This window comes from Sphaeramia orbicularis, chromosome 17 (assembly GCF_902148855.1).
Source record: "Sphaeramia orbicularis chromosome 17, fSphaOr1.1, whole genome shotgun sequence".
NCBI lineage: Eukaryota > Metazoa > Chordata > Actinopteri > Kurtiformes > Apogonidae > Sphaeramia > Sphaeramia orbicularis.
Window position 1 is genome coordinate 9,163,751 of NC_043973.1, and position 12,567 is coordinate 9,176,317.

General features: G+C 36.1%; 1 protein-coding gene across 1 annotated transcript; it reads right to left on the reverse strand.

Annotated features, from left to right (window-relative positions):
- Nucleotides 1–1,141: 1,141 nt before the first annotated feature.
- On the reverse strand, nt 1,142–8,311 carry slc25a24l (solute carrier family 25 member 24, like). The gene is made up of 10 exons (XM_030159670.1): nt 8,024–8,311; nt 7,800–7,926; nt 7,291–7,378; nt 5,971–6,082; nt 5,696–5,854; nt 4,885–5,022; nt 4,684–4,794; nt 2,362–2,529; nt 2,142–2,280; nt 1,142–2,051 (listed from the first exon to the last, which is right to left on the reverse strand). The coding sequence occupies exons 1-10, from the start codon at nt 8,144–8,146 to the stop codon at nt 1,864–1,866; spliced, it is 1,353 nt and encodes a 450-aa protein (XP_030015530.1). The 5' UTR covers nt 8,147–8,311; the 3' UTR covers nt 1,142–1,863.
- Nucleotides 8,312–12,567: the final 4,256 nt, after the last annotated feature.

Sequence of the window (12,567 nt, forward strand, 5' to 3'; positions counted from 1 at the left end):
ATCTAATAATATTTCAGCATGACATTTCTGATATAGAACTTTACATGTGTTCATCATTTTACAAAAATGGCCAATTGTACTATTACTGGATGTACCTTAGAACTTTAGCCTCACTTTTGTTGTGCATAATCAGCGTATTTTAACAGATAATTGTGGCTTTCACTGTTTTGAAAAGACTTCCTTTTCTAAATCACTAATGTTAATTTCAAATATATCACCTAACCCAATAAAAGAGACTACCAAACTCTTGGCAGTATGAAAGGTAGTTGCTTGCCAACTTCTCCCAACTCTTCAGAGACAGAACAGGGTACTTTAAAATGAACTTTAATGGGAATGTCTTTCCAAGGAGAATACTCATCTAAGTGGAGCCCTTTCAGAATCTTTTTGGGATGCCTTCCATGTCCTCATCAGGGTTAACATTTTCTGCCAAAACATTTTGCAGCATAGCAGCAAATTGAGCTTGGTATGGCAGGCTATGAAGGTGTTGTTAACTACAAATAAAACATAGTGTTCTTCACATTGTTATTTTGGTTATAAAATTTAACAATGTTACAACTTGAACTGTGACAAATGTTACCTAAGCTGAAAAAGTTGGTGCCCCCTTTTAGTCACCTCCCACTTGAGACAATATGAACCCATTAATATATTACTGGGGCCAAAATTTCTTCTATTTCTGGTTCATAAAATAGTTTACACTTGTTCCTCTCCTCCCCCATTCTTTTGTTAGCTGAAATATGGTCTCATGTGACCACTGCACATTCCCACTGTCTTATAGTCCATCTGAAATGAGTGTGGGTTCAGACAACTCAACAGTGTTTCTGCAAAAAACTGATATGAGCCTTCTTCCTTTTTAGGATGCAGCAGTGGACTGTTAAGTGTCCACAGTTTGCCAAAGTCCTCCTGAATCTATTTGTATATATGCATCACACCAGCATGGCAGTTTCTCATGCCTGAGGGCTTGACGTGCAATGTGGTTTTTTCCCTTGGCCTGATATTTCCCATTGTCAACTCCCTGATTCGGTTCACAATATTATGTAATGTAGACGATGAAAGACCTACAGTCTTGATAGTTTTGTGTTGAGAAATATTATTATTGCAGAGTTTAATAATTTTTTCATGCATACAACTGTTGAGCCATGACCCTCTTTTACAAATTGAGCCTTTAGCTGAAGTGCCTTTTGGTCCAATTATGAAAGTGGTCCCTCAAGAAAATATACATGGGGTAACAAGAGGTTTTACAGCTGTTAAATTGGTAAGCATTGTTAATATTTTCTTTGTATATTTTCCTTCCCATATCCTCTGAGTTTAATCCTATGAGCAGATTTAAGTTTGTCTTTTCTGACCTCTACTGGCATTTCTCCTGATTCTACCAACACAGTATTGTCTAAAGTTGGCTTCAGGTGAGTATGAAAATGTAGCAATTAATCTCCATTGCCCTGTAATCTTTGTCAAATGTTCATAACAACTTCACAGTTAAATGGAAAAAATTAGCATCAACCCATGTAAATAACATTTTATTTTACAGCTGACATGATAAAACACTCTAATATTAAACTACCCTGTTTAGGGTTATTGCTACACTTAGTCACATTTTATACTTCAAGATAACCATGCGTCCGGACTCTTTAAGGTGTAGTGCATCCACTGGCAAAGAGTTGGTCTCATGCACTCAGCCAGTGGTAAGTCATCAGCTGCCAAGCTTCAAAAACTTGTAGCTGAAGTATAAAAAGCTGGAATCGCACTCATAAAACAAATCTGTAATTGCTCCTTGTTTCTTGAGATTTAGCTTCAGAATTTCAGTACTTCTTCAGAATTCCAGTCTGTGTTCCTCAGAAGAAATAGTTCAACACATGGGAATCAAACTCATGACTCAACTGAGGAAAATACATTCTCAAATTTTCTAGTTAAAGTGTAGTTGATCAAAGCACATGGAATGGCTCTGACAAAGCTGGCTCCCATTCCACTGTAATATCCTCTAAATCCATGATTTTCATATATCCCAATAAGTCCTTGTAATACACTTGAGGTTGCACGTGCATTTGAGTTGAAAGCTGAAAAACAAGACAAATAATAATATTTAAAATGTAATATCAAACTGTTTTAAATATTCTTAGTGGGATGAGATAAAATGCAAACAATACCCTGAGCTTGCTGTTGAGTTCGGATCACAGCCAGCGGGTAACTGGTTATTTGTCCAGAAGCAAAGGCCACAAAACTGAAGAAAAACAGCTTGGATTCACTGTTGTAAGCAGGATCACTTTTTGCCCAATTCATGATTGACTGCAATAAGAAAGAGGCTGTTAAATGACGGCATTTTTGAAGAAAATGCACATTTCATGTATGATCTTTGTCCTGTCTCACCTGATGAACTGCACACTCCACGCCTGCATAAGGGATCATACAGAGGATGCTTGGTTTGAATCCCCTGTAAATGGAGGACAAAGACTCATTTCTGTAAATAGTCTGAGCACATGCCATGACACCATGGTATGTGCCGATCCGCTGCAGGTTCAGCCTCACCTTCAACACCTGAAACAATAAGAAGAGAGAGAGATCAGTTAAATGCACTTCACTGATAAGTTCAACCCATTTTATCATTCACATGACTAAAACAGGAATGAGGCATTTAAAAAAGGGACAAATAATTTGATTATTATTTTATTAAATACTGCTAAATCAAAAGGTTATACTAAATTAACTGAAAGCTTAAAGGTGCGGGAGACTTTCGTGACCAACTTTTCATCAAATCTGTAAAACCCCAGTCACAGCCTAAGTATCATGAATCCATAAGTCTTTTTGTGAATACTCACCTGAATCTCTTGCATCACGGTGAACAATTTCGAAGTGCCATCCACCATAAACAAACCATGTGTTTACAAACAGAGCCGGGACGTAACTCAGGCATCTTCGGAATTTTGTCGTGATGTGCATTGTGGGAAAGGGAGGTTCACACAGCCACCTGGCTGCGGTAGCGGCAGAGCAACCATATGATATTATATGGATGAAACAAACACAATGCGGAAATGGCTGAAACATGGAAACGGCTAGAGGAATATGCATAGAGGGAAAGGAGCTCCTGCTGTTTCCGTGTCGTGTTTGTAGCAGCTGCCACTGCGCGAACCTCCCTTTCCCACAATGCACGTCGCGACAAAATTCCGAAGATGCCCGAGTGACCTCCCGGCTCTGTTTGTAAACACATGGTTTGTTTATGGTGGATGGCACTTCAAAATTGTTCAGCGTGATGCAAGGGATTCAGGTGAGTAATCACAGAAAGACTTACGGATTCGTGATACTTAGGCTATGACTGGGGTTTTAGAGATTTAATGAAAAATTTGTCACGAAAGTCTCCCGCACCTTTAAGTTAAATGCATCATTTAACAATGGTGTATGGGTAACTTTAAACTTTTATCCTATTTTTAACACAAAAACCATCCCAACAGTTACATGGCCACCTATACTGCTACATGTTTCAAGTATTTATCTGTATGCTAACATGTCACCCAGTGCTGTTATGCTTATAACATATCTATACTGGAAACTAATTGCACTCACAATGCACATATTTCTCCCCATAGCCATAGCTTCGGTACTTGTTATGTGTATACTCATATTTATATTTCATATATCTACTCATACTGCACATTTACTACCCTTAATTCCCTTCTGTGTAGATTGGTGTATTATTGACTGTTGTTTATATGTTATCACACTGTATTACTGTGTTTTGCAGTGACAGTAAACCCTGTTCTATTCTATTCTATTCTATTCTATTCTATTCTATTCTATTCTATTCTGTTATGTACTTCTGTGCTTTTTTTATGTGACATGTATATATTGATATATTTAACAGAAATCTTTTAAAGGATATATGAAGTAATGTTTTCTATTTTTTTCTATTAGTTTAATCACCAATACACATTGTCTGCATCTGCTAGACTAAATTTCAGTATGTGTAGTGCTAACACCTGGTTATAGCTGTTTTATGGGACATAATAAGAGGATGATGCAACAAAAGTTACTAAAGCTTTCAGTTTTAAGTAATGATTATGTGTAAGAGGCCATAAACATAGTCTGAATTCAAATGAGAGAACAGTTAAATAAGGCTGCAAGTACGCTCAATACAAGAATTAACAGGCCATCGGGAAAACAGCATAAATGCATTTCAAAGGTAAACTATGTAACATTTCTTGCTCGTGTTTGTTATCAGTGCTGTTCTAACTTGGCCCCTCCTCTTCACAGGCATCAGAGGATGGAGAAAGTAAAAAATAGCAAGAAAAAGCAGCAGATGTCTATGTTTGTGTTTTGGCCAGAGTTTTGTCTCTCAGACAGAACTGCACAACACAATGAGTAGTGCAGAAAGAAAGAAGAGCAGAATGAACCGGAGTCTCTTTGTTTTTATAAACAGAGCTGCCTGCATGCATCCAATGCATGTTCTGAACACTGCAAAACAAAAGGAAAATAGACAATACAGACAGATGGCAGGGGTCTCCCTAGGTAAATACACAAATATACTGACAGAGGGTCAGAGGAGACTGAGAAGCATTACTATTGTTGGGGTCTATATATTGTGTTTTAGGTAAATGCTACATACTTTTCCTTTAAAGTGTGTAAATGCAACAGTCACATGTTATGAGAAAGTAAGACAAACAGGAAATATTAATACTCAGACCTGATCTTTGATACCTCTAAAGGGTAGAAGGCAGCGTGAGCAACAGCACCAGAGACACAGCCCAAACTGAAACGCTGCTGCACCGTCAGAGCCTCTTGAGTTTTGTGTTGGGTGTAAACTTTCATCTGGGCAGAGTACAGAGTCTCAGTGAAATTTTCCATTGGTAATAGAGAACTGTTTTTGAATAATTGATATTAAGGAGCCTCATGCCTCACCTGGGCGTAGATCAGACACTGAAGAGTTGACTGTGGTGTTCCCTTCAGCACATTGACAGCATTACCTTGCCACATTGAGCGCAGACCACCTGACCTCACCTCCTGAAAGCCTTGAGAGAAAGCTTTGGATCCATGAACCTAGAGAGCAAACAGGAAATACACTATATGGACAAAAGTATTGGGACACGTTGAATTCAGGTGTTTCTTTTCTAAAAGGGGTCTAGGCTACAAAACAATAATGACATATAATGTCCCAATATAATTTCATATTGTGATAAATACCATTGCATTGCGTTGGCTAGTTTTGTTTAAATTGTTATCTTTGCTTCCAAAATTCCTCAGATATGTTTTTTATTTAATTTCACTCAACCTTGATTTTGTAAATTTTATTATGACTATGATTTTAAATGTTCTACGTCTAAATTTCTAAAATGTTTTTCATGCTCTGACTGTAAATAATCATTTTCTACCACAACTATCCTCCTACTTTCTTCACATCTCACCTAGGAAGAAAAATCTCCCATTAAAGTTTAGGGAAATGTTAGTGTTTATAAACTATATGGAAAAAATATTGAATGGATGGATGGATGGATGGATGGACAGACGGACTGATGGACTGACGGGTGGATGGGTGGGTGGATGGATCTAAATATTTGTCAACAATTCTCTAACATTTGCTGAGTATTAATTCTACCTAGTATCACTTTTTACTGTGTTGAAAATTCCTTTAAATATCTTTAACTTCTTGAACCGTCATCCTCATCTGAATTATGCCCCTCACTACTAAATTGTCACTCATGGCAGAGCCGACCTGAAGTTGAGTCTTCAGGCGGTCGATCGGTGCCGTCACAGTCCGGGACACGGCATCTGCCAGTCCAGCTGCAAGGACAAACGTCCTCCACGCACCAAAACCAGACGCCTCTTCAGGAAACTCAATTGGCATCGCTCTGCTCTCACCCACGTCAAACACCTACATGAGGACAGCTGAGGATTTATCGCTCTTTGTTGTCACATTGCAGCCATTGTGTTGTTTATATGAGTCTAAATAAATGGCAAGTAAGACAAACATAGAGCAATACTTCTTACTAAACTGTGTTTCCATGACGATACCAGCTCCCCAATGTTGTCCACAGGGTTGAGGATCACATAGTGGAGGAATTCACTCCAGTCCACAGTCAGTGAATTATCCTTATCCATCCTGTGGTATCAACAAACACAACAGCAGCAAAGACTCTGTTTAGTTGGTTTATTTTATTTCATCATACAATATTGAGTCTGTCAGAGTTGCTATCTAAACTGTGATCATCACATTGTGTCTAAAAAATGAAAAATAGTATCACTTTACAAAGAGTTACAGGTTGCCATAAGTGTCTTAAACAGTGACAAGTAACTGATCTGTTATAGATATGCAGCTCAAGACCTAAATTATGTATTTTATGCCCAGTAGGGACCCAAAAGTACAAAGACACATCATGAACAGCAATAATTATCTACATTTGTACTCATTCTTGCACTTTCAAATGTTGGAACATGAATCATGTACAGTACAATAATGTCAAGAGTCACTTCTAACACTGACAATCACAGTCAAAACGAAGTGTTTGAAAATCTCTTTTCAGAAGTGTCTTTTAAATGGTTTGTGTCATGTAACATTATTTGTCATTCCTCTCTTGTGTCTTTTGCATAGTTTTCATCTTGTTATATCTTTTATGTTATTTCATATTGTTACATGTTTCACGTTGTTTAGCCTTGTGTCTTTCAAGTAATTTTTTACACTGCTCTGACGTTTGTCTTTTTTTTTTTTTTGTCATTTTCACGTTGTTGCATCTTTTTTTTTTAGTCATTTTTGTCTTATTGTGTCTTTTACATATTGTTTGTCCTGTTAAATTGTACTGTGGTTTTTCACTTTTCTTATACTTTAATTAGTAAAATGAATTCACAAATCATACTATTGATTATTTTACTATTTTACTTGTAAACCAGCTCCACAACCATTTTGGGTCTTATCTTCTTCTTTTTTCCGTTTTTTTTTTTTTTTTTTGGCTTTTTTTTGTTTTAGTAGTTAAACTTGTGGTTACAACATTGTCGTTATAATTGTTAGTAAGTAAACATAATATTATTTTTAGTAGGATGAAATGCAAAAGTTATTTTAAAGATGGAAACCTGAAGAGTTCATAAGCAATCATTCTGTAGTTTAGTAAGATACCAGACCTGACAAACTTATGTTATGTGAGTATATCTCTTAACTATAAGCTTAATTTGTGTTATTTCTCATACTCTGATAACTTTAAGCTGTTGATGTACTTCAGTGTAAAGTGATACCATAATCCTTACATATATCTGTGTTGTGGTCATTAATCATTGTTCAGTCAATGACTCCATGAGGTAGTGGGCAAAAAATCTTACATTTGTATAATTTTTTTTGCATTCGGCTTTGAAATGACCACTCCTAACTCCGTAAACAAACATATGATGTCCTCCTGGTCAATGACACCTGATCAGAGAAGAGATGCACAGGATTATACACACGTTATGTACATATATATGGGACGACTTGCCCAGTTTATCTCTACAAAGAAGAAAGCATCTGAAGTGATGAGTAATGGTTTCTGAAAATGATACTGTAAACTGCATGAGAGCAAAGGTCATAGTCTCTAGTGAATTATCAGTTTACAATAAACAAAAGCTGTATTTTCATAATTGCCGCCCATGTATGACCTTCACAAGCAGGTTTACAACCTATGTGCAATAGTTTAGAACATAGAAAAAAAAGCCTAAACACTTTCTGCATTAGGTTTGTTTAGAAAAGACTGGAATAATGCATTGAATAGTGTTTTAAATGATTGTGTGCGCAATTTAATGTGGTTTTATAACACAGGCCTTCTATGATTTCTGCTCTGGTCAGACTCACTTACCACATTTATTCTTGTCGAGGTCATGAAAATGAATCTTCCATTTCTTCTCTCTGTCCATCATGTAACTGAGAAACTCTTTGTAATCCAACTGGCCATCCTTGTCTTTATCATAAGAATCAATAATATTCTATGGGGAAAGTAAACACAGACTCACTATGCCAGTCAGGTTCTGGATGATGACACTTAAAACAAGTCATTTTGGTGTATTATTCAGACTGTCCTACCTGGACTTTACCATCCGCTGAGAGTATCCCGTGCTTTTTCATTTCATTGTGAAGCTCTGCCAGCGATATGAAGCCATCATTGTTTTGGTCCAGTTTGACAAATAACCCACGAAACTGATCCATGATTTGTTAAGAAATAAATGAGTGACAAATAATCTAAAATGTTGCAAAAAAATATAAATGAAAAATTAAGGCCTTTCAAGCAGGACTTGCTAAGGAAGACAGGAGAGAGGAATATATTGATAATCATCAGAGTGTTTAGCTGCTGCGCGTCGACGCTGACTCATGGGCAGATCTAAGGTCAGTGCACTTCCTCTGGTGAACAGCAGGGGGCAGCACCGCCATAACAGTGCGCTGAAGCCATCTACTGTATTGGACCAAAGAGAAATGTGCAAGGTTAGGAAAAAACACCATATTTTTGAAGGAGTTGGTGTGTTTATGCCGTTATTTCAGCAAAAGGCAAAACGGATTTATCTTCATTAAGTATTCATTCTTGAACGTTTCATTCAACAGAGATATCCACTTTTGTGTTTTGTGATACTGTCTCTAAAAATGCCACTCCTATATCAGAGAAAGCCAACACCAGTGACAATTTGTATGATAAGCATTTTAGAAAATGGACATTTCATACAAAATATTCCCCAGCTGGATTTGACTAAGAAAATAGATCCTTCCACTGGATAATTACTGCAGTGATTAGCATTCTTTAACTCTAACTGATGCAGTTTCTCATCTCTTAAACAATTATCAGTTTGAGTGTGTAAGTCAAGTTTCATGCCAGAAATGCATGAATGTGCCAACCCCATAATTCATTTGAACCTTTATTTAAATCACAAAAGTAGAAATAAAACACAAAATGTTTTCACAGACCAGTGTAACTGTAAATACAGTTTGTAAATATAAATAGAATTTGATTTTGATGGTGATAACACAGTTAGTAAAATTATGGCAGAAGCAAAATAAGAATGAGAAGTTTACAGAATATAAATGTAAGTGTCTCTTCTGTCAGATTCCATAATTATCAGGTTAGATCAGTCGTTCCCAACCTCTTTTGGCTCGTGACCCCATTTTAACATCACAAATTTCTGGCGACCCCAGACATTCAAAACAGAGACTTTTTTTTTTGCTAAAATTAATTTGTTTTTGACCATGTAATAGTTTGCTATGCTATTTTACAAATAAATGTTAACTTTAGACAACATTTAGTCTATATAATGTATATTATTATGGACGGAGGCAGAAAAACCAGGTTGAGATTACTGCACAAAGTGAGAATTTTTTTTTCCTTTGTCAGGATGTGTACAGTCAGTCCAACTTGTATTTACAAGGCTGCAAATTAATACTGAACAAACAAGAACTGAAGCCATTAATTATGAAAGAGCTGCAGCATCTTAAACTGATCACAATGAACATTTGAAAGATAAAAAGTACCACAGTCCTTCAGTTTCAGAGTTTGTCATGTCTTTTATGTATTGTGATTGTCTCTGTAAACTCACCATATATATATATATATATATATATATATATATATATATATATATATATATTTATTTTTTTTTTTTTTTAGTAAGCTTATATTTTTATTTTTATCAATTGCCAGAAATTTCAGGCGACCCCATTTAAATTCCAGGCAATCCCACATGGGGTCCCGACCCCAAGGTTGAAAAACACTAGGTTAGATGGTAACAGGAGAGAGATTGTGACAGGACAGAAATGGACTATCAGCTAAAGCCTCAGTCTTCACGAGAATGAGTTGTGACACAACAGTTAGTGCTAAAATTTATGAGAGCATGGCAGTCTGGAACTGGATCCAGAAACACAACCTGAAACTGTGTTACACAAGGATGAAGCCCTCTATCAATTCAGATACAGATTTCAGTCCATGTTTCATCTTGGTTTCAGGAAAAACACACGGGCTTTACATCAAAGTTTGGCTCTAGATCAAAGATGAAAAAGAATTCTATCTCAAAAGGGCGCAAAAGCAACATCTGTGATGGTCTGTGGCTGCATCAGCGTACACGTGGCTGACCTGTCTAGTATGTGTCCAGCTACCATGTGAAGACATAAATTAACTTTAGAGAGACATGTGTCACTATCAAGCAATACTTTTATATCAGGGGTGTCAAACCCATTTTCATTCAGGGGCCACATACAGCCCAGTATGATGTCTAGATGACCAGTAAAATAATAACATAATAACCTATAAATAAAAAGTAAAACATTTCCTCTTTTTCTCTTTAGCACAAAAAAGCAAAAGTACAGTTTTACCAATATTATGCCTCAGCTTCTTATTTTCACATATACATTACAACTGACAGATCACAGTGGATCTCCAAATACATGAAACATTTAGTAAAAGGTATAATATTGTTAAAGTTCCACTTACTTGCTTTCAGGTTGTTCATGGTTGCTTAGATTATTAACATTTTTGTGAAAAAGATAGTTTGGAATTGTAAACATTTTCATCATGTAATTTTACTTCTTTCACACTAAAACAAAGAGAAAAATTTGGAGTTGTCATCATTTATATATTATTATGCTATTATTTTACCTGTCCAATCCACTTCAGATTTAATTGGTCTGAATGTGGCCCCTGAACTAACATCATCATGTCACTGTGAAAGTGACATATGACTTTCTGGATATAAAATGTCACTATCTCAAAATTTTATCCTCTAAAACCTGTCTGTGAAGTCTTGTCATGAGTTGATCATAGAGTCTTGAATTATGACCAAAAATATGTTCTTTTAGGCAACAATGACCTTTGACCATTTAAATCTTTTAATTCATCTGTGAGTGAACAGTTGAACCAATCAAACCCCTCTAGAGATATTTGCATTTTTAACATAATATAGAGTCATGGACAAACTTTTTTATAGAGAAAAATTGGTGCATGCAAAAGGTGGTTTCAGGGTTAGTAACCTCCAAAGTGAACATTAATAGCCAGAATAGGTCAAATCTATTTATACTTGTGAAAGAACATGCTAGGAGACATAAATAAAGACATAAAGTAAAGACATAAATAATATAAAAATAGCATGTTCTTTGTGTTACCCTGTTACCTGTAAGCTACATAAATATGTTATGTGGGTGGTCCTAAGGATAAGATTAGCAATAGTAAAAACTCTGAATGATTACTATTGCAGTTTTCCCTGGGTGAAACCACAGACTGACAGGACTGTTTCCCTGTGCAGCTGTCTGTCTGCTGTTCGTCACATCACGTTAATAACCTGAAATACAAAGTGTTTTGTCCCGTCTCACACCTGGATTATGTGTAAAGGACCTGTGTTTAGTGAATGACGTGCCTCAGCATTTGCTTTCTAGAAAGAGCCGCTAGGTTCCATTGCAGTGTGTGAAGTTTGAGGAACTTAGATGAGAAGCTGGACCCAAAGCACATTTCACAATAAAAGCCCATTTATTTTGCACATCAATGTTTTTTAAAAAATGAAAGCACGAGTACGATTTAACTTTTGATTTGACCTAACTTTCATTCATTTATTTATTTATTAGGGACAGTGCATATTAATGAACATCTACAACAATTGCATCTGAAAATATGACAGATTGTATACAGTGCTAATTTCCATCTGTAGTCCCTAGGCAGGTGACAACAAAGACAACTGACAAAAGACAAAACATCATAAAAACACACAAAACAACACAGTGAGGATAATCTACTGATGGTTACAAGCTTTGTTTTCCATCATCCAATGTTTAAGTTGTGATTTGAAGGAAGCACATGATTGTGAGTCTCTTATGTTGAGTGGTAAACTGTTCCAATATTCAGTCCCAGTGACAGAAAGTGTTGTCTGTCCAAAAGTAGTGCACCTGCATGGCACCTTACAGTCTCTCCAAGCTGTGGCCCCGGTGGCCATCCCACTGACCAACCGGGATTTGATAAAATCTGTCAAGAGAAGAGGGGCAAGTCCATGCAAGACTTTGAATATCAGGCAAGCATTTTTGAAGCTCACAAAATTATTAAAATTAAGAAATTTATATTTATCTAAAACAATGCAATGGTGGAATTTAAATGCTTGTTTGTCAAAGATTTGTATGGCTTTTCTAAAAAGGGCCTTTTGATGGCTGATGCAGATGCACAGTTTAACAATTAATGAGCAGTTTTATTTTGGACTCAAGTGTTAAACTAAATTTTAATCTTAGATATGCTAAATGTACAACATGCTTCTATGTAAGGTAGGATCGTATTACATTAAAGTAAATAAAATGGTAAACACCACAAAGTATGAGAAAGTAATCTTCAACTCAAAACAAAATATGCTTCTGTAAAATATCTGATATTGGTTGAATTTGTTTGACTAGATCAGGGGTGTCAAACTCATTTTAGTTCAGGGACCACATTCAACCCAGTATGATCGGAAATGGGTCAGACCAGTAAAATAATAACAGTGGGAAAAGAAATATTACATTATGAAAACATTTAAAGCTACAGTTTCCTTAAAAATGTGGATAACATGAACAACTTGAAATGTCTTAAGAAAAATAATGGCTTTTTAAACAATATTATAGGCTATCTTAGTTGATCA

What these genes read in the sequence shown, in the direction of transcription:
- slc25a24l (XM_030159670.1), bottom strand. Translation starts at nt 8,146, where the DNA reads ATGGATCAGTTTCGTGGGTTATTTGTCAAACTGGACCAAAACAATGAT. An exon ending in CGTCATGGAAACACAGTTTA is followed by an intron (nt 5,855 to 5,970) that starts GTAAGAAGTATT and finishes GTCCTCATGTAG; the next exon opens with GTGTTTGACGTGGGTGAGAG. An exon ending in GCCTGAAGACTCAACTTCAG is followed by an intron (nt 5,023 to 5,695) that starts GTCGGCTCTGCC and finishes TTTGCTCTCTAG; the next exon opens with GTTCATGGATCCAAAGCTTT.